Raw genomic sequence first — 23,323 nt, forward strand, 5'->3', positions numbered from 1 at the left:
GAAAGAAAAGATTATTGGGAAATGACCAAATCTATCAAAATCTTGGTCCTGTTTTATATATTATTATCCGGAATTCACTGACATTTTATTTTATTTATTTATTTATTTTTAATGTTTTATTTATTTGTAGGAGAGAGAGAGAGAGAGACAGCGTGAACAGGGGAGGGTCAGTGAGAGAGGGAGATACAGACTCTGAAATAGGCTCCAGGCTCCGAGCTGGCAGTCAGCACAGAGCCCGACGCGGGGCTCGAACCCACAACCGCGAGATCATGACCTAAGCGAAAGTTGGACGCTTAACCGACTAAGCCACCCAGGCACCCCATGGAATTCACTGACATTTTAAAGGCAGCAGGGTGCTCAGAGTTTTACTGAAGGATCGCTCAAAATTACTTAATTTTCAGATCTTTAATGATCAAATTATAGTTGCGGGCGGTATGTTCTGGGCCCTTATTCTCCTGGGCATTTAGACATTAGGCAAAAATCTCAGAAAAGTTTTCAGAAGGAAAGTATAAGGCCAGAGGCACATGGATTAGGAAGCAAACTATGGTTAAGTGTAAGGTGCTCTACTATCTCCACCGTGAAACAGCTGAAATCGCACAATTTCTGCCAAAAACTCTTTAAGAAGGGAATTGTTAACAGCTGGTTTTTGATGAAAGGAAAAGGGGTCCCATGGTACTTTTTGAAAGGAGTGAGTGTCTCAGGTGTCAGTGTAGCCCAGAAGGGGCTCTCGGCCTTTGAGAGGCACACGTGGCCTTCAGTGTACAGTGGACTTGACTAAGAGGGAGTCTGAGCACCTGCAACGTTCTGATGGATGTCTGTCTTTGGCTTCACATTGGGCTCAACTTATGGTACTGAGGGGCTATAGTATCATAAACTTACTTCTTCCTACCTTATCACCAATGTTCTGAACTGCTAAGATCTATAATGTCATGCTTTGCATAAGTGCAATACATCTGCAGAAAGACTAGAGTAATTCTGGCATGAGAGAAAAGCAATAAAGTTAAACAGAAAATACTGGAGTTAGTTTCTACGTCCAGCTTTACTGGCAGGTGGAATATCTATGACACCTTATTTCTCTGCTTGATTATGAGTCTTTTGACATAGACCCTCCTCTCTGTAAGCCCTCTCGAGACTTAATAGTACACTGAATGAATAGTAAAAATGAATAGCAACATAAAGTTTACCTTTGAATTTCTTACTTCTAAGGACAGATTCTGAGGAGCAGCACTGGGAACTGGACAAGCAAAAAAAAGAAAAAGAAAAAATTTTTTTTCACCCATCATGTGATATTCTTGGCCAGACTTTATACAAATGTGCAACTCAAACACTGATTATACAACCTATAGGTCTAAACCTAGCTGCTAATGCCCTCATGTTGCTACCAATGTGTGGATAAGGTGGGGCCATATTTGACTAACTTAAAAAAATGAGACACATTCGTATAGAGGCACCCATATCCAAGTTAGGTTGCACCTTTGGGAAGTCATTTCAAGGAAATGACGTTGACTCTAAACTTTTCTAGACCCCATATACAGAAATGAAATGACATTGACTAAACTTTTCTAGACCCCATATACATTCTGAACATTCAACATATCATTTTGAATATTCTTGGTGATGGCATATCTTTATCTAGGGGAAGAGCTACAAATTTTCTGGAAATAAGGCTAACGAAAATGGCAAGTAAATGTACTGGGTAATGTCATCATGAGCCCCAAATATGATGCACATAAATCAGTGAGCTCTGCATTCTTGTGGCATTCCTAAACTGGTTTTGAAGCCAATTCCCAAGTATAGTAAAGAGACATATACAATGACAGCTTCAATAAAGGGGCCATCTGTTTTCCCAAGACAACTTCTATTGCAGGGAACACTCATTTTGATGTGACAAGTTTGGGAGTGCTGGTTAAACAAACAGCTGCATAACTTTAATTTCTCATGTATGAGAACACAAGACAGGGCTATCTCAAATTTTATGATCCACACACCTTCTAGCATCCCTCTTTGTAGTAACTACAGAAGCAAAAGAAATTTTTAGTAAACCTGATTAATTTCCTCTTCACTCACAAAATGCTGAGTTTAGCTCTTTTCTCCCAATCCATCCATGGAAACTTCTGTCTCCCTTTCTCTGACATCTGGTGACCAGATATATGACTTAGTGCCCCTCGCGCTATATACTTCTGGAGGACAGAGCCTATTTCTTGCTCCATGTTGCATCCTGTGCTAAACAAAGTACATCAGGCCTCACACCAGAGATTTAGAGTTAGAAGGCCTGGAGTAAGACTCCAGTGTGTTTTGAAAAAAGCCTATAAATGGTTCCAATCATCTCCTCGTTAAGAACCTTTCTCTGACTTAGTTGCCGAGACAGCCGACGTAGCTGCTGCTGGTGTCTTCATCTTCACCATCATGACTAAAATTTGCTGCATGTTCCTATATGGCAGGTAGTTAACCCTTACAACAATTCCACAAAGGGGTTTCTATAATTATTCCCATGGTACAGATGAGACAACTATAGATGAGGTTCAGGGCAGTGAACCTGACCGAATTATTTGTTTCGCTAATGTAGGAAAAGATTTGTCGTAATTCCTAGCGCTGCCCTTAACCGCCAGGCTCAGGCACATTCAATTCCCATGACAGGCACTGCAGTCAGCTTGCCAACCCACTTCATGCAACTGAAACTGGTTCATGTGTAAATACATTAAACATTTTTTCTCTCAACTTTTTTCTCTCAACTTTTCTCAGAAGTCCTGACCAAATGGCTTCTGTAGCTGGCTAACCAAACTAGAATTTGTATTTATTTTTCCCAACTTTTTGTCCTGAAAAATGTGAAGCACACAGAAAAGAGTGGCAAGAATAAGATAATGATCTGTACATATTCTTTTCTTGGATTCACAAATTTTTAATGTTCTGGCACATCTGCTTTATTTCTCTCATTACACTTACACATGCATATTTATACATCTACATACTGTTTCTGAATCATCTGAGGAACAGCTGCAGTCATCATCATACTTCACTCCTAAACATTATAGTACATATCTCCTAAGAACAAGGGTATTCTCCAACAAAACTACAATAAAACAATCACATTCAGAAAATTTAATCTTAACCCAAAAGTATTATCTAGAAATCAGTTGCATTTCTATACACTAGTAATTAAGTAGCAGGAAGAGAAATTAAGAAAATAATCCCAAATACAATTGCACCATAAACAGTAAAATACCTAGGAATAAACTTAACCGAGGAGGTGAAAGACCTGTACTCTGAAAACTGTAAAACATAGATGACAGAAATTGAAGACAACACAAATAAATGGAAAGATATTCCATGTTCATTGATTGGAACAATAAATACTGTTAAAATGTCTATTGTATCCAAAGCAACCTACAAATTTAATGCAATCCCTATCAAAATACAGATAGTATTTTTCACAAAACTAGAATAAATAATCCTAAAATTGGTGTGGAACACAAAAGACTACGAATAGCCAAGGCAATCTTGAAAAAGAAACAAGGTATACCATCCCAGATTTCAAATTATCCTACAAACCTGTAGTAATCAAAAAAGTATCATACTGGCACAGAAATAGACACATAGATCAACAGAGAGCCCAAAACTAAACCAACAATTATATGGTCAACTAATCTTCAACAAAAGAGGTAAAAATATACAACGGGAAAAAGAGAGTCTTTTCAACAAATGTTGCTGGGAAAACTGGACAGCTACATGCAAAAGAATGCAAGTAGACCATTTTCTTTCACCATAAACAAAAATAAACTCAAAATGGATTAAAGATTTAAATGTGAGATCTGAAACCATAAAAATCCTAGGAGAGAGCATAGGCAGTAATCTCTGACATCAGCCACAGCAACATTTTTCTAGAAAAATGTTGTCTCCTGAGGCAAAGGAAACAAAAGCAAAATAAACTATTGGGACTACTTCAAAATGAAAACTTCTGCCCAGCAAAGGAAATAATCAACAAAACTAAAAGACAATTTACTGAATGGGAAAAGATATTTGCAAATGACATATCCGATAAAGGCTTAAGTATATTTTAAAGTATTTAAAATATATAAAGAATTTATAAAATTCAACACCTAAACCCAATTAACCCAATCAAAAAACGGGCAAAAGAAATGAACAGACATTTCTCCAAAAAAGACACACAGATGGCCAACAGACATATGATAAGATGCTTGTCAACATCTCTCATCATCAGGGAAATGCAAATCAAAACCACAATGAGATATCACCTCACACCTGTCATTATGGCTGAAATCAAAACCACAAGAAACAACAAGTGTAGGTAAGGATGTGGAGAAAAGGAACTCTCTTGCACTGCCGGTGGAAATGCAAACTGGTGTAGCCACTCTGGAAAACAGTATCCAGGTCCTCAAGAAGTTAAAAATAGAATTACCATGTAATCCAGTAATTTCACTACCGGATATTTACCCACAGAATACAAAAACACTAATTCAAAAAGATATATGAACCCCTATGTTTACTGCAGCATTATTGGCAACAGCAAAACAATGGAAGCATTCCAAGTTCATATACAGGTGAATGAATAAAGATGCAGTATATATACCCACCCATTCAATGGAGTATTGCTTAGCCATGAAAAAGGCTGAAGTCTTGCCATCTGTAACAACATGGATGGAGCTAGAGTGTATAATGCTAAGTGAAGTCAGTCAGTCAGAGAAAGACAAATACCATAGTATTTCATTCATATGTGGAACTTGAGAAACCAAACAAATGGACAAAGACAAAAAGAAAAACCAACCCCCCTGCCAAAATAATAACAACAAAAAACCCAGACTTTTAATTACAGAGAACAAACTCCTGGTTACCAGAGGAAAGTTGGGTATGGGAATGGGTGAAATAGGTGAAGGAGATTAGGGTATACTTATCATGATTAATGCTGAGCAATGTATATGGAATTACTGAATCATATATTGTACACCTGAAACTAATATAACACTGTATGTTAACTATACTGAAATTAAAATTTTTAAAAATATTAAAAAATAAATTAAAAAAATATGTAACATATCTAATATTTAAAATTGCCTAATATCTAACATTAAGTAATTGTGCCAATACTGTTCTTTATAACTATTTTTTTTAATGTTTATTTTTGAGAGAGACAGAGTGTGAGCAGGGGAGGGGCAGAGAGAGAGGGAGAGACACAGCAGGCTCCAGGCTCTAAGCTGTCAGCACAGAGCCTGACGTGGGGCTCGAATCCATGGACTGCGAGATCATGATTTGAGCTGAAGTTAGACACTTAACTGACTGGGCCACCCAGGCACCACATGACACTCCCCCTTGTTTTTTCTGTATAGTCTCTTTACTTTTTTTTTATTGCCTCCCTCACCTTTTCTTTCATGAGACTCCTATTTTTTAAGAATTCAGGCCAGTTGGGGTTTTTTTCTTTGTAAAATTTTCCTGTTAGACATATCCAAACTAAGGAAAATTCTATAAACAAACAAACAAACAACCTGGCCTGAATTTCTTAAAAATATTGCTGACTTTCAGAAAACAATACATATACTTATTAATTGCAAAAAAACATGGTTATCTTGTTCTCTTATAAAAATATTTTTAAAAAAAATGCTGGTCTTAACCTACTCAATCCCTTGGGCAAGCTGTAGTTTCAAAAATATTGCTTCAGGTCATGGTTATATGAGTATAATTTACCTTCGAAATGCAGACAGAAATGAAACTATCACAAAATACTCAGGAATTAAAAAGAGTTGTTCAGAATACAAATATGATTGCTAAGTCAAGGAAAGCCAGCTTTCCAGACCTGGAATGGTCTATGTTATGAACAAGCAACGCCATTTACCTACACAAAGGCCCCTACTAAAAATAAAAACATAACTATTTAGTACCAGGCACTACATGTTCTATACTCTCTCAGTAAATGTTTACAGCAACCTAATGAAGTTGGTATTATCTACATTTTACATGTAAGGAAGCATGCTTAGAAATATTAAGTGACTGAAGTTCCGAAAAGGGCTAGAACTGGATTTGAACTGAATCTTCTTGACATCAAAGCCCATGACCTTGCTCCGAGGCCACCAGGGCCCCCGAGCATGGCATGTGTTCTAGAGGAAGAAGACTCACCATCTGCCAACGTTCGAACAGCAACATCTTGCGTGGAGACTCCAGGACCATGTTTGTTGTAAGCCACCACTCGGAAGCTATACTCTGTGTATTTTTTCAACCCATTAACAGTATGGGAATGACTTGAAACGTCAACATCCTTGAATAAAATGAAACAATTTACATGTACACAACTCAAGCCAAAAGACACGCTGTGAAGAATTAACTTAATAATTAATCAAATACAAATTCTATATTTGATACAATGCAGATTTTTCTCTTTACAGAATGCTATTTCAAAGTGGATTAATCATAAACACTGGCAATTTACTGAGAAATACTGCTTGATATTTAGTGACCCTTGCTGATAAAAAGTACAGAATAAAACTTGGTACAAAGAACTAAGAGTCTGCTGATTTTTCATTTCCTATATACATCTTTTTTATTCTGAGATTTCTAGACAAGCAAGAATTGAGTTTCGGAAATATATTTCAACTCTACTATTCCAATCAGTGGATTGAAGAATGGCTTAATCTTATACCTGTTCTTTATCAGTCCCTTTTTCCATGTAGTACAATTTGTAATTCTGAATTTCCCCATTGCCAGACAGCGGTGTTTCCCAGGTGACAGTGATGGATGTAGGTGAAGCTGCATGTGCTCTGATGTTAGGTGCTGGGCCAGGGAGCTGAACTAGAAGGAAAATTTTGAGACAGCGAGATGTGAATGAAATTTACTACAATCCTCAATAATCATTCTCAGCAGTAATGTCATACACTGGCCATGTTTTTAAAAACAATAAAAACAGAAAACAATTTAATGCAAGTGGCTTTAGGATAATAAATAAATGTATTCCAATATTTATGACTCAAATTTTAACCAAAAATGATCTGTGAAGTATCTCAAATGTATTCAGTGAAAAAAATAAATATCGCAGAATTTTTCTTCTGGTGTATAAAATCTCAATTTTTCAGCAGGACTGCAGCACATAAAAGCAGCCATCACAAAAAGAGAGCCTTCAAGAGATGAAGGGCACACTTATCATGATGAGCACTGAGTAATATACTGAAGTGCTGAATCACTGTATTGTATACCTGAAACTAATGTTACAGTGTATGTTAGTTATACTGGGATTAAAGTAAAAAACTTAATTTAAAAAAAAAGAGAGAGAGCCTTTTTTTGCCAGGTACTGGGGAAATGATGATGGACAGGGTCCCTGCCCACAAAGAATTCCCAGTCTAGAGGGAAGTCAGACATATAAATTTTGCAACTGATGTCACAAGTGCTAACAGATCTCATAATGATTGTAACAAAAACAACCTTGCTTTGGGAGGGGGTAGGTAGGCAAGGGAAGAACTGGGGAAGACTTCTGGGAAGCAAGAAGGAACAGCTTTCTCAGACACCAAGGGGAAAATTATTCCAGTCAATGGGGATGATACGTGAGAAGACAGTGTAATGTGGTTCAGGCTGAATACTGTATAAATGTGGGAGGGAGAATGCTGAAAAGGAGGACATGAGCCAAAGAGCCTCTAATGTGCCGCTGTGGGGTCTGAATTATCTCTTGTAGGTGTTAGGTAATTACTGAAAAATTATGAGCAGGAACATGACATGACATGATCAGATCTCTATTTAGAAAGGACATGTGAACACATGCATGAAAGAAAAACAGCACGGGAATAAGACTAGATAAAAGAATAATGATTTTAAAAATGGCTACCATTGGGGCGTCTGGGTGGCTTAGTCGGTTAAGCGTCCGACTTTCGCTTAGGTCATGATCTCGCGGTTCGTGGGTTCGTGCCCCGCGTCGGGCTCTGTGCTGACTGCCAGCTCGGAGCCTGGAGCCTGTTTCAGTCTGTGTCTCCCTCTCTCTCTGACCCTCCCCTGCTCACGCTGTCTGTCTCTGTCTCTCTCTCTCCTAGAAATAAATAAATAATAAAAAGAAAAAAAAAACAAAAAAACAAAAAAAAATGGCTACCATTTACTGAATGCTTATAATCAGTCTGGCTTAAAGTGCTTTATGCTTTACATGTATTTCAGTTATGTCTTATTTAATCTTTGTACTAACCCACACGAGAGGGATACTACTGTCATCCCTATTTACAAATGAAGTTGACATTAAGAATCGTTCTTAAATGCTGGGAAAGTCAGTGAGAAGTGGAGCCAGGGGCTGCATGCTTTCTGATTCTAACACCTGGACTCAAGGAGACCAGTGAGGAGGTTATTACAACACCCTCTGTGGGACGGTTGGTCCTGTGACTGTCCAGCTCTACCTGCAACAATAGCTCTCATACCTGTTTACTATATTTTATTAATCTGACTGATAAGTTCCAGTTCCAATTTAAACACAAATTCTGGAGGCTGCCAACACCTATACTTTGGTAGACATTCTATATTTGAAAACAATTTCTCTGGTGCTAGTGTTTCTGTAACAGAATCCATTAGATTTTAGGAGACGGAAAAAAAAAAAAACAACTAGCAAAATGTAAAACAAATCGGCTTTCTTAAATAACAGCACCACAGCTTGACAGTTTTGCTGCTAAAGTAGAGAAACCTGAATGTGGTTATTCTGACAGTTGTTTCTTTATTTAGTCATGAATCATGTTATTCACTTAAATGTTAAGAGCATCATTTGGTGCAGCCTGACAGGCGGGATTTGTCACACTTCTGCTGCCATGGAAAACTTTCCTCTAACTTATCAAAGGAAAAGGAAAACAAAACGGTCCCCCGATTCCCTTAAAATCACTTTTAATATATTCACTGGATAAACAAAAAGCAAATATGATCCTTAATAGACGCTAAGAAATTCTTTCATTTAACCTGCACAGTGGCATAATAAATGGAAACAATTTTAAGAAGGTTTATTCAGCTAAATATGTGAAATATTTTTGAGGGCTGACTCCAACACTTACACCTCCCCCCACCACAGGTGAAAACCTCCAAATGAAGTACAAGTCTCTTTCTGCTAACTTGTCTTTTGCCGAAACATGTTATAGTCACTTTCCGTCCCTAAAGTACCCTCAAGAGAATCAAGTTCCCCTTCCACCTACATTCTTATTTAGTCTCTTTTTTCTTTTTAATGTTTTTTTATTTATTACTGAGAGACAGACAGATACAGCATGAGCAGGGGAGGGTCGGAGAGAGAGGGAGATACAGAATCTGAAGCAGGCTCCAGGCTCTGAGCTAGCTGTCAGCACAGAGCCCGACGCAGGGCTCAAACCCACGAGCCATGAGATCGTGACCTGAGCTGAAGCTGAATGCCCAACCGACTGAGCCACCCAGGCGCCCCTTTAGTCTCTTTTTTCTAATGAAACTCCTTGACCAAAAGATTGTGCTGCCTACTTTCCTTAGAGTAACAGAGGTACAATATCAGATAGAAAGGATCAGAGGGAAGATGAGATAGGTCTTACAGGATCAATAAAATTTGAGTGTTTATCAGCAGCATCATATTCCCTTACACCATTTGCTACTGTTTGACGGGAATTAATTTTATCTCCTCTAATTCATAAGGTCCTTGATGGCAAGGAACTGGTACTTTCTGCACTGCTATAGTATGCAAGGCTACAGAAGATAGACCTTGCTATAGGTTTACCTACAGGTATGGCCAACAGACAGGTGGAAGACTTACCCTCAGGCTGTGTTTCTACTCGGAGTGGAGCTGAACTCTCACCGGAGCCATGCTTGTTTTGAGCCATAACTCTAAAGATGTACACAGTCGCTGGCATTAGGTTTTGAATGGTTACCTGCATTTCTCCTGGGTGACTAGTATTCTCAACACGTTCCCTTTAGACAAAGAGGGGTTTGGAAAGAAACAGCATCGATTAGGAATATTTCTAGAATGTGCAGTTTCATTTTCATTGCAAGTCCTATAGATATAATACCACATCCAAATCTTAATTTAAGTCAAATTAACTCTCAAAAAAGCAAACCTTTGGGGGTGGAACAGGGCACAGTAGAATACAGACACTGGCAAAGAGCAATGTCACACGTGTCTGATAACTTGCTGACATTTTGCTTAAACATGATTGACTTTGCTGGTCATAACCACAACTTCCTTTTAGAGAAGGCATTTCAAATGAGACAGCTGGTCATTCATTTTGTAGGTTTTAGGAATCACTGAGTTTTTAAGGAGTGATTTCCAGGGAGACATACAGAAGCTGATTATAGGTATGACCCAATTTTCAAAGAAAATATCAAGGAGTTCTGTGTATATTTTGGATAAAAGACTCAATAAAAACAAAACTAGAGATTACCACTTTTAAAGTTGGGAACATTAAACATTTAAATGAATCCTAAGTTATCCAATTTTTAAAATAAGTTAATCCCGATACTGATTTGTATAATTTACTTGTTAAAACAAATACTCTTTTGGAATGATTTCCAAACTGATTTGAAACGTTTGACAAATTTTATGACAAACAGGAAAAATGAATCCAGCAGTCTAGTGCTATGAACTGAAAACATAAAAAGCAGTTATCTGTTTTCCCTATCCTGGGGGTCTGTGTGTCCACACTTGGGTCCATAATTATGCTTAGCTTACTGTATGTACTATAATAAAAGCCAGTTTACATTACACAAGCGTCTTCAACAAATATTGTGGAAGTAGGCCTTCACTGTTTTAGACAAATAGTTGGCCTTTATGGATTGCTGATCATGTAAGGAGAGTTCTGTATCTATCCTGACAGTAATAAAAAAGGTCCCAAACTACTCTGTGGAAGAAATTACTTGAAACTACATAATCTATTGAATTAAAATTCTTACTTTAAAATATTGGTAATTTTCCTTGAAATCAGTGATTAAAATTAATTTAGTTCTACAGGACCATATGCCAGCTGGCCTGATTGTATGTGAATATTTACATTTCAGAGATTCAATAGCTTTTTCAATAGCTTTCTATAGTTTTTTAAACTATCTTATTTTAATTTAAAACAAACCACAGTACCCACATCATACTTATAGAGGTTCTGTCTCTATATGAGCGGTAGGTCGGCTGGAGAAGAGCATTATGGGAACAGTTACTGCTCTAAGATACCTGAGACGGCTACAGGTACTTTTCTCTTCTGCTAAACCTCCAAATCACAACATTTAAATGGAGGATATCAGTTGATTTCTCACACTTTGAAGTTTCTGACCTTTGGTCTGATCACAAATGATGGCTGTCTGGTATTACACTTCACCAAACTAAAAGCTCCATGTGAGAGCACAGACTGTATGTTCTGCTCACTCTGTACACAGCAGTTCAAACAGAAAGTTTACCTGTACAAAAAGTTGAAACTATCTTGAGAAAGACAGTTGGGGAGGTACCATTTTACTTTAAGTTGAAGTAAGTGTCTCATTCATGTTAACAGATTACATAAGAACTTAGCAGAATGCTCATACATGAAGCAGCACTCACAAACGTGTGCAGAATGCATGAATGGAAATTTGCCCTCTGTATGTAAACCTTGTACAGGAATAATATTGTGCATACATTTTTGTTTGTATGTGAAAGGGAAAAAAACAATAAACTAGTGAAGAGAACTAAAAATCTAGAATAAATTTCTATAGAAGCACTACAATTGAAAAAACATCAGTAATAGGTATGATTTCTTCAGGTGAAATAATTGCCCAGTACCTGCAAGAGCTTATAACACTAGATTGGTTTGAGGTCCCAGAACCATGTGTCTCTCTAGAAAAAAAACTTTTGACTTTAGGACAAGATCCAGGGTGAGTTACAAGGCACAATTCTCATAAATGTGTGAGGTTACAATGGAACTTAGGTTAGAATGTATTAGCTAAAAATCAAAGGAGAAAGACAAAAGTACTTTTATATTAAGACAGTGCTGGGCTAGGTGTTAAGAGCTCCAATTCTACCTTTGGCAAGCTACTAGCTTCCTGGGGGACTGTAGACAAATCACTAATATCCTCTGAGCCAGAAGTAAATATTTACAGACAAAATGGAAAATTTTATGTAGTTACTTATATATCCTATTAAAAAATGTAGCCATTTAAAAACATAAAAATATTCTTAGCTCCTGGGTCATAAGAATAACAGTCTGATTCGGGCCAGGGTCCATACTTTGCCAGCTCCTGGTCTCAACTTACACTTAACGCTTCGTCCATCTCTGAAATGTTATTAATTTTGGAATAACTTACTCTGTTTTTTCCATTGAATGGTTAAGTATCAGAAAAGCACTCCTATTTACACTAAAGGCATTGGGGAAAAAAAGAGGGGGTGGCAAATGTTTCATAGTTGAAAATGCAAAGGATCCTTTCAAATCTCAAGAAACTGGCACCCAATACACCATGACCATTACATGACCAAGACACATAATGCCACCTGGTGGTTGATTTTTCAAATGCAGGAAGCAGTAGGATTTGTAAATACAGGTAGTGGCATACATCCTCACACTGAATTCTTATTATAAGTCTGTGAAGAAAAGTTACTAACCTTATTTTTTAGATGACAAAACTTAAGCTTATAAAGGCTAAATAAATTCTGTTTATAAAACAAATAAGCAGGATCTAGTCTTCTTAGTCTTCTTTCTACTCCCTCATTGCTTGTATTCAGAAATCATAAGCTTCGTTCACAAATGAAATGACAAAAAATTATGGTCTTCAAGAATCTTCCTTTGAAATATTCCCTAGATTTATTCTGTCCACTCCAAATCACTGCTCTCCCTTTCGTCCAGGCCATACCTACCACATGACTAGATTACCTGATTTGTCTCGCTGACTCTTCTTCTTCTCCTCTTCTATGTGGTGCTCATAAACTACTAAGAAAAGCTATTTAATAAAATCACAGTGCACACTTGCTCAGGAGTCTAAAATGGTCCCTTCTTAACTGATTATGTCCAAATTCTTACTGGCATTATGATGTTTGGCTCCAATCTTCCACTTTATTATAATCTCTTACTAATTCCTACCAAAACTCTGGGCCAGTTAAGCCAGCTTTCTTACTTTCCCATCCTTCAAACACCAGACAGACAAATTAAATTGGATCCTCCTTGCATTTCTTCTTCCTTTATATATATACTTGCCTTGTCTTCCTGCCTGACAATTTAATTTTAAATTGAAGTGACAGATTCTCATTAAAAACAAAAGTATATATAGTTAAAAAGATCTGAAAGTCCCAGTTTTTCTCTCTCCTCGAAGCATGTCCTTCCCTGACACCTAACTGTGGCACGTACTGACCCGTAACTTACCAGATCTTTCCATGTCAGCATTTCTCAACCTTAGCACTAGTGAGCTGCTGGGCAGGATGATTCTTTGTTGGAAGGGGCTATCCTGCACATTGCAGGACATTTACCAGCATCTGCGGCTACTTCTCATCGGATATCAGTAAGCATCCTCTCATCTCAGTTTTAATAACTGAAAATGTCACCAGACATTGCCTATTGCAAACTGCCTATTTGAGAACCACTGCTCTAAGCATCTGTATACACATCAAGCATTTACATACACATCATTAAAAAATTCCTGTATCACATTTCATGTTGATATGCACATATTAATTATGTGCTCATTTCTCCATGAATGGGCATTTATTTTCATTCCTTTTTTCATTCTTATAAACAATTCTACAATAAACATTTTTATGAGTGCCCTAGGCATACAGTACATCTAGAAGTGTAATTGTTGGATTGATGGGTAAATGCATTAAAAAGATACAGAAAATTCTGCCAAATCACCTTCTCCGAAGGCTACTCTTACATTGCCACCAAAAGCCTAGAGAGGATTTCTTCCCAGCACTTAACTTGCTTAACCCTCAATATTATCAATTTAAAATTTTTGCCAACCTTGTAAGTGAAAAATGGTTGCACTTTTTGTATTATTACATTGTATGTCCAAGACTACAAGTGATGGCAAAACCTTTTTAAACTTTCACAGGCTTTCCATTAACTTCTGTTAATCAACCACTTGTACCATTTGCCTCTTGGGAGTGTCTGTCTTTTAGGTATGACCTATAAGAGCTCTTTACATAGATCAGACAGCAATATTATTTTTTGTAAATGTTACCAATTTTCTCCCGGCTTATCACGTGATGGTTTGATTTTGTTTATGATTTTTATCACACAGAATTTTACATTGTTGTATAATAACCTTTGTCAGTCTCTCCTGTTGTGGCTTCTAGATTTCCGGTCTTCCTTTAAAAGGCCTTTCACACTCAAATGATAAAACAGTGGCTGTATTTTCTTCTAATATATTTATAACTTTAAAATCTCTTCATCTATCTATAATTTACTGTCATAATGTAAGACAGATATGTATAACTTCCATTCTTTCCAGCAAATGGGGTCAATTATCCCAACATGACTTCTTGAATAAGCTATTACTTCTCCATTGACTGAAATGAATCTATTCCCTGGACAAGTATTTATTTAGTGTTATTATATGCCAGGCCTTGTTCCAGATGCTGGGGATATTCTATTGATATGACAGACACCAGAAATCGGTTAATAAAGAGAGAAACTTTCAGAGTGTTCCGTGTTCCGGAAACAAAAGCAGAAAGACAAAACAGGGTGACGTGCCAGCAGTGGTGTTCTGGTCAATGTTTAAGAACCAGCTCTGGTTTGCAGCACTTGTCTCAGTCAGTACTCATGCCATGCCCTGTTTTGAGCTACCAAGTCATCATGGGTTTGCAAAATTTCCTGAAAACTTAACAACTGGCTCTGAAACAAGCTAGCTGCAGAACGCCTCTGTGTGACAGGGCCAGAGGGGGGTAAGCCGGGTGGGTATTCATGAAAGGCCTACGAAGGTTGTCATCTGAAGATGACCAGTAAGAAGCCAGAAACAGTTGTGAGGGAAACGCAATTATCTGATAGAAGGAAAAGCAAGGGCAAAGGACCTATAATGGAAAGAAGTTGTTATTCTGAGGAATTACTCAGTGGTTTTACCTCTTGTGAAATACTATGAAATTAGCAAGGAGATGTGAAAGACCATTGGAGGCATTTTAACACAGATGGCATTCAGTAGTAACGTCTTGCCTTTTTTGTGTCTAGAACCATGTTTCTTTACCTTTGTAATGCCCAAAACATCTGGTACAGTCTTCAGATAAACATCATTCTAGGAGAAGCTCCATCTATCTCAAAGCTCCATGTATCTCCATCTGGCTCAAATTAGGTCACTCAGACCTCTCTCTCTAAAGTATTAAGTCAAGGGGTTATGATTAAGCTTCCATACTTGTGGAACTTGAAAGTCTAGTTATTAAATACAATATGTACCAGATGTAAGCACTGTGGTAGAAACACAAGCTTTATTTCATATGTGAGGGCCCTAGCCCAGAGATTTTAGCTTTCTTATTTTGATATGAATGAAGAAATCTACTTGGCAATGCTAAGAATACACAGCATGTGGCTTGGTTCTTCCCAAAGGTGTTATAATTTCGTTGGGAAAACAACACAAATATACATAAAGTAGAAGAGTAACAACTTATGGTGGCATAAGATCCTGTGTTATAATTAAGTGCCAATGTTAGTGGCAGAAATGCATATAAGAGAAAGGCTACGTGAAAAAGGTGGAGAAAAATGCATGAGGACTTCATGGGGCTTAATCTGGGCCACAAAGGATTCATGGATTTCAGCTGGGAAACGGGGAAGTGACTAAAGACAACACACTTGAAGAAAGGCAGCATAGTGGTAGGAATTAGACTGGTTTCATTAGGAAGTGAATTAAACTGGAAGGTGAGGCAAGTAAGGCTGGCCAGATAAAATAAAGCTGGACTATGGGTAAAGTGGCTTGGGGATTCTGGAAAAATCTCTCATATGCAATGGAGAAGCAATGTGAGCTCCTAAAAGAGGTGGAGATGGAGAGGAATTTAATGAAAATGCAGGAAAATTAGCTACTAATTAGTCTTGTGTCATCAAGGAGGCCCCCTGGAGCTCAGCAGCCCACATCCACATTAGGGTGCAGGCAAATATTCGTTTATGATTACTTCTATAAATTAAGTCTACCTTAATTTCTAAATCTGAATGTTCTAAGTAAGCCACATCCTATAGGCTGTGGTGACTGAATCTTATGAAAAAAGAATAGCCCTTGTTACATTTTAATACTTCTACCTAAAAAGCTCTACCTACTCTCTCCCCAAGTCATTCCAGGGAGTCAGGAAAGAATACCAGGACTTGAGTGTGTTTGGGATAAATTTTAATGACCTAAAATTGGGAAATAAGCACCTCAGTGATCATATTTTCTGGACTGAAAATTGGTATAGATTCTACACAACAAAGAGCCAGGGTGAGTATGGCTGGGCTGAGGCAGACCAAGATGCAACCAACTGGCTCCAGACATACAGACACTTACCTAACAATCCCCTCCTTGGTGTAGAAGACAGAATAGGTAAGGTTGTCCCCGTGAGGATCTGATGCAGGTGTCCGCCATGTCAGTTTGATGAAGCGGGTAGAGACCAGGGAGGCCACGACATCCCGAGGAGCTGAAGGCAGTGGTCCCGTTGTGGCTGGTGCTAGATGGTCAGTAGTGGCACTGGTCAGTGAAGTGGGAGGTAATGTTGGGATGGCAACATCTTGTCATGTGCAAACATTGGGGAATATGAAGGGCAAACCACGACGGTTTTAAAAAGAGAACAGAAAAACAAAAAACAAAAAAGAAATAAACAAAACCACGATGGGAAATAAAATAAAATGAATGAACATAAAAAAGGCCATTAAACTGAAGGCTAACATGCAGGCCAGGGGTACTACTGAAAACTAATGGGCACTATTCAAGACACATCACTGTAGAGCAAGCAGACTTTTTGGTCACTATAATGGTTGTGGGCAAGGGACAGGGAGGGTGACAGCTAAGAATAAAACATCTCACAGAAGGACATAGCTGTAACCAAGTAATTTTCTTTAATCCTGAAGGCAGCATGCAACATCTGTCAAACTTTTCACATGAAAGTCTCATCTATTGATAAAATCTCAGTATTTTTTTAGCTGCGTTGTCAAATATGGAATAACATGTGTAGCATGGAGGAGCCGAGGCCCAGGTTACCGTGGGCCTTCCAGCAGAGCAGTGGGTCTTCAGCTCTGCAGGACTTTCAAGAGCCACATCTTTAACTTCAGGCTAATATTAAACTCTGCTCTCTGTAATCCCAGGGAAGTCTGAGAGCCTTCCTCACTTCACTAATATTTCATTTGCTATCTTTATCAATTCACTTAACTATAACAGTACAAAGACATGAATCAAAAATTCCAAAACCATAAAAATACAACACTTAGGTAGCTCATCTGTTTGTTACAGTCCTCTCTGCAATATATATTACCATGGCTTGCAGACCTCAGGAACTGGGTGGGGTAGATGATGCAAATGCAAGTCAAAGCTTTGCTTGTCAAGAGCCTCTGTTTGTGTATTTGTAGTCATGGGCAAGTTTATGACTTGCTGAAGCAGTCCAATCTCTTGCTGGACACTTCTGATTTTCCTAATAGTGAACCTAAAATCTCCTTCATCTTGGGGCCAGAAAGTATAAGGGTAAGTTCACAACTCTTAACTAAATGAGTTCATCAGAATTCTGTCAAAACCTTAATGGGAAAATTAGGAGAAGAGAGGCAGAGAGGAAAACAAGAAAATTCTGGAAGCTGGTTTTCATGAAATGGTAGGTCAACAATCTTCAGGAAAGGTCTGTGAACTGCAAGAGAATCTAAAGTGAGGCAGTTAAATAAATACGCCAGTTAGAATGAGTTCTCTAAGGGAAAGTACAGAGGAAGACAAACCTAAAGTCGTTCTTTAGATGGGGCAGGGGCAAAAGTCATCTAACAGCTACCATTTCTACATGGCACTCTGGCTCTTTATATGGACTCGCTGAAACCTTACAACTCTAAGAAAAAAAATATTTCTACCTTGTATGTAAAGACTGACAGTTAAAAAGGCTAAACCACTCATTCTAAGTCACAGACAGTAAGTGATGGAATGTAAAAAAATCAACTCTGATTTCTAGTTTAAGAGGCCTCTGCATTTAGCCAATAGGAGCTTTACTCTTGCTGTGCCTCTTATTAATTGTGTCATCTTGTGCACGTCTCTTACTCTCTTTTCCCTTCCGAGAAAGTACTTTGGAGAGAACAGAGTGCTGTCAGAATATAAGACCATGAAGTCACAGTCAGTCACAGAAGATGTAAGTCCACATTTCACTGACACAAGTGTCTATATTGTAAGAAAGTTACAGCTGAATGGCCTCTAAGGCCTCATTCTTTTCCTTGATGCCTGAATAGATGTGCTGCCTCAGAGAAAAGAAATACCTCTCCTACACAGCTTTTAGAGTTCTTTTTCATGTGTCATGCCAGTTTATTCACCCAACAATCCTTTGAGGTAGGACCTTTGAGGTCCTGAGACAGGATTTGATGTTGGGGTGAAGGTTAGAAAGGAGTCAAGGACTCTTGGGTTTCTGGCTTGGGAGAATGGGTGGTTGGGGGTGTCATTCATGGAGAATGGCAACATTAAGAGAGACCAGAGACTGAGGGAGAGATGGCAAATCTGGTTCTGAACATGCTGTGTCCAAAGTAATGATCCAACATGTGCCAGCGAAATGTGTAAGAAGCAACTGGAAATATGAATATCTGACTATTGTAAAATTAAGTCACTAAAAACCTTTAGATGGAAATGGTTCAAAGAGTAGCCTGAATACAGTCTTGCTTTGTTGCCTCATTTCTTTGCCTATTCAGAAACACAGTAAGTAAAAGCTGCTTCCAAGTCTAACCCAACCCACTAAGCTAAACTTTTCCCAACTATCTGCTAGATGGAGAGGAGAGGAAATCTGTAATGTGAGAGGCGGTATAGCATACCGGAAAAAGCTCAGGATTTCAAGTACAAAGATCTTAAGTTCAAAACTTGACTCTGCCACTTCCTAATAATATGAAGTTGGGCAAGTCACATCGTCTCTCTGATCTCAGTTTCCTTGCTTATAACTGGAAATGCTCCCCACCCATATTCCAGGCTGATGTGACCCACATGAATATCATCAATAAGAAAAGTGTATGTGGAAGCACTGGGTGCATCACTGCAATTAGCTTGAGTGGGTGACAGAAAAATCTAAGTATAAAGGAAACCAGGAGAGGAATGTAAGCAGGAAGGACCAGGTGCCACTAGTAATGGGTGATAACTAAGAACTGGACAGACATGGAAACTTCAATTAGCATACACAACTTCTAGGGCACACATCTGTAAGTTTTTAATGGCGTCCAGTACTTCCCACTTATATTTTTCGTGTTCACGATGAATCACGGTAATCTTTAAGCTCCTTGAGGACAAAATCTGTATCTGTTTCCTCTTGGCATCACTCATTGTGCATGTGTATACTTTAGATAATCAATAACTGTGTATTTATTGAACTAATAAGTGGGAAAAGATTCAGGGAGAATGTTAGTGCAATGGGGACCAGTGTTTCTAGAAGCTCATCACAGACACACATAAATATTTTAATCTTTTTAGCTGATACAAAGTATATACAAATATAATGATGTTACATAAATATTTGCTATGCAAATCTATTTAACCAGTTATACATAGAATAAAAGTGCAAATAATGGCAGATCATTGTAAATGATTCCTAATCAATTATGGGAAAAATCCATGTCTGCTCTGGTCCTAGTGTCTTACACCTACTTCCCCCAAGTTGGTTCTCTTGCTGCTGTTCCATGTTCTAGCTGGCCAGGCAAGGGAGAGATCTTATGTGATCACAGACAATCAGACAGACAATAAAGTTACACCAGGGTCAATGGCAAAATGATACAGATTGGAACTTGAGACTTCTAGTGTGATGGTTTGAGGACATCAACAAATGCTCTTCCCCAAAAGTACCTATAACGCTGGACAAAACTGTCAAAAACTGGAAACTGACCAAAGGCATACAACAAACCAAGAAGCATTTATTCATGAAAATTACCATAGTTCAGGTAAGAAAAGTAAGTCTGTGTGTGCCACTCTTGCCTGGGGCTGTTCCAAGCTCCCCAGCTCTGTCGGAGTAGTTGTTCAACCAGGGTACGCAGGCCCCAGAAGCCAGTGGCCCTGCTGCCGCCGTCACAGAGGCTCACTTGATGTGGAGCACTCCCAGCTAAAGTGGCAATCTTGGTGGCAAAGTGAAAAGGAAGGGGCAGTGTTTCTGCTAGCCTGAGATTACGATTTGGGGGCAAACCACCAATGATAGATGGGCTGGACTTAACAGAGAGTTTGGTGAAGTGAAATACAATAAGAAGGCTTGAGAAGCTCTCCACATGGCCCAGAAGACTGAAAGCCAGGCGTATGCGCAGCAGGGCCAAGAAGAGGTCCAGGAGACCCATACGCCCAGCCAGCGGCACCTGTGTGTGAGCTCAGAGCAGAAGCGAGAGAGCCCCACAGAGAGCAACAGCTGGGGCAGACTAAAAAATGACCTGAACTTTGAATGCACTGCCCAAACCACACACAGATCCATCAGCTAAGAGTGGAAGGCTTACTTGGCTTGAGATATTTGAGCACAACTTCTGACTGTTTGGCTAAACGCTAATATATACAGACACAAGGGTTACCCTAAAAATCCAGGATTAAAAAAAAAAGCAAAACAATAAAAAACTAAAGCTGAGCAGAAACATCAGTGGCCACACAGTGGGGGGAAGATTGATGTCGCAGACTTAGTCCAGGCAAGCTGCTACACTAACAAAACAAGAACAGCTTGGGGGGGCAGGGGGGAGGGAGAGTGGGAGGAGTCAGAACCCACAGCTGCTACAATATGCTATCCAAAATATCCAATGTCCAACAAAAAATAGAGATACATGCAAAGAAACAAGGTGTGACTTAATCTCAGAGGCTAGCATAAAAAATACAGTCAATAAAAAGGTCTCGGGGCCTCAGATATCAGATTTAACAAAGAATTCAGAGGAGCTGTTAAAAATATGTTCAAAGAACTAAAGGAAACTGTCAGGAACAATGCAGGGTCTGAGATTTACCTGACTTTAGGAGCCAATAAGACAGCCTATTACTGTTTCATGGGCACTGGCAAAAACACAAGTCTCACATCAGAGACAAAGAACTTTATTGCTCAGGGCAAGGGCAATGGTCAGAGCTTCTTGTTGTTTTCATCAGTTCTCCATGCCCCACAAGTGCCACAAAGGCACTGTAAAGGCCTAGGACGAATGCCTACACCTGCAGCAGGTTGTAACAGGAGAAGATCCCTGAGCTTGAGGGATTTACCACTTTTATCTCATCTCATCTCATCTTATTTTTGAGAGCAGGGGAGAGGCAGAGAGAGGGGGGAAAGAGGATCCAAAGCAGGCTCTGCGCTGACAGCAGAGAGCCCAATGTGGGGCTTAAACTCATGAACTGTGAGATTCATGACCTGAGCCAAAATCAGACGCTCAACCGAGTGAGTCACCCAGGAGCTCTGAGGGATTTACTACTTCTAGAGCAAGCCCCAGACAAAAAACAGGCTTACTGGGGAGATTTTATTTAATTCTGATCTGGTGAGAGACATGCTTTGTATGGTTACAGTCTTTTAAAATTTCCTGAGAAATTGTTTTAGGTTTGTTTTATGTTTTATGTAGTTGATGTATCAAGATTCTATAGTATCATTTAGGTCAAAGTGGTTGCTATGGATGTTTAAATCTTCTATATTCTTAGCTTTTTCTGTTTTAATCAGTTTTTGAGAATAGACTATTAAAATCTCCAACCATTTTCATTCAATTATGTATCTCTTTGAATATATCAATTATAAATACATATACATCTAACAATAGAGCCCCCACACACACGAATTCAAAGAAATATAAGGAAATCAAACAACCCAATTCTAAGTAACCCAAGGGTCAAAGAAGAAATCACACAAAAAAGTTAATATTTTTAACTGAATGAAAATAAAAACACAACAAATTAAAAGTTATGGGATGCGGTTAAAGCAATGCTTAAAGGGAAATTTAAATACTTTTATCAGAAGAGAAGCCTCACATGAATTACCTAATCTCCTATTTAGTGAAGAGTGCAGCCCTTAAGCGTTCTCTCACCCATACACACAAAATAACCATGTAAGGTGATGGGTGTATCAATTAACTTGTTAATTGTGGGAATCCTTTTACAATGTATACATGTATCAAATAATCATGTTGGACACTTTAAATACATTACCATTTGTCAAGTCAGACCTCAATAAAGCTGGGAAAAATTAAACTGAATTATATTTTAGCCAAGTTCTTTAAAGAAAAAAACCCCCACAAGACTAAGAAATTAATAGAAGACATAACTGCCTAAATCAAGAATCAAAGCAGGGACAGTACTACCAACCCTACAGATTGGTAAGTTATAAGGTAAAATTATGAACAAATTTATGTCAATAAATCAGATAACTCAGAAGAAACAGAAAAATTCCCAGAAAAACAAAAATTACCAAACCTTCTCATGAAGAAACACAAAATCTGGGTAGAACTAAAACAAACAGAGACATTTAATTAGTAATTAAAAATCTTCCCACACAGACAAGTCCAAGCCCATATGGCTTCACAGTCAGTAAATGCTATGAAATATTTAAAACAAGAAATAAAACCAATCCTTTGTAATTCCTTTAGAAAATAGAAGAGAAACACTTCTAGCTCATTCTGGGAGGCCAATATTATTCTAACATCAAAGCCAAAGGAAAAGAAACTAAGGATCAATATCCCTCATGATCACAGATATAATAACCTTTAATGAAACACTAGCAAACCTTTATTTAGTAGCATATTAAAAGGATTATACATTATGGCCAAGTAGAATTTATCAGAGGAATTCAGGACTAGTTTAACATCCAAAAATCAATGTAATACACCATATAAAGAGACAAAAAAGAATAAATGATCACCCTAATAAATGCAGAAAAGCATTTGACAAAATCAAACACCTACCTATTCATGATAAAAACTCAGCATACTAAGAGCAGAAGTTCCTCATCCTGAAAAATCTACAGTGAAATCATACTAAATGATTAAAAAGTAAATGCTTTTCCTCTAATACAAGACAAAGGTGTCAGCTCTCATTTCTTATATTAAGCATTGTACTGAAAGTTCTAGCCAGTGCATGAAGGTGGGAAAAAGAGAAAACCTAAATAAAGGGTGCCTGGGTGGCTTGGTCATTAAGCACCTGACTTCAGCTCAGGTCATGATCTCACGGTTGGTGAGTTTGGGTCCCACATCCAGGGAGCTCGAGGCCCGCTTCGGGTGAGCCCTGCTTTGGATGAGCTCCGCTTTGCGTGAGCCCTCCTTCAGGTGAACAATGCTCCTCCCTCCCTCCCTCCCTCCCTCCCTCCCTCTCTCGCCCT

General features: G+C 38.4%; 1 protein-coding gene across 3 annotated transcripts in view; it reads right to left on the reverse strand.

The window, feature by feature from the left end:
• NEO1 (neogenin 1) overlaps positions 1-23,323 on the reverse strand; it is a 242,688-nt gene that overhangs the window by 49,404 nt on the left and 169,961 nt on the right. For 2 of the 3 annotated variants that reach the window (XM_039237864.1, XM_039237863.1), the window contains exons 8-12: positions 16,378-16,597; positions 9,728-9,882; positions 6,647-6,795; positions 6,127-6,265; positions 1,185-1,234 (exon numbers count right to left, since the gene is read on the reverse strand). In XM_039237864.1, coding sequence (XP_039093795.1) covers positions 1,185-1,234; positions 6,127-6,265; positions 6,647-6,795; positions 9,728-9,882; positions 16,378-16,597 — 713 coding nt within the window. The remainder of the gene's footprint in view (positions 1-1,184; positions 1,235-6,126; positions 6,266-6,646; positions 6,796-9,727; positions 9,883-16,377; positions 16,598-23,323) is intronic. The other variant, XM_039237865.1, reaches the window with a different exon arrangement.

The sequence above is a fragment of the Hyaena hyaena genome, unplaced genomic scaffold (genome assembly GCF_003009895.1).
Source record: "Hyaena hyaena isolate Hyena2069 unplaced genomic scaffold, ASM300989v1 scaffold_130, whole genome shotgun sequence".
NCBI lineage: Eukaryota > Metazoa > Chordata > Mammalia > Carnivora > Hyaenidae > Hyaena > Hyaena hyaena.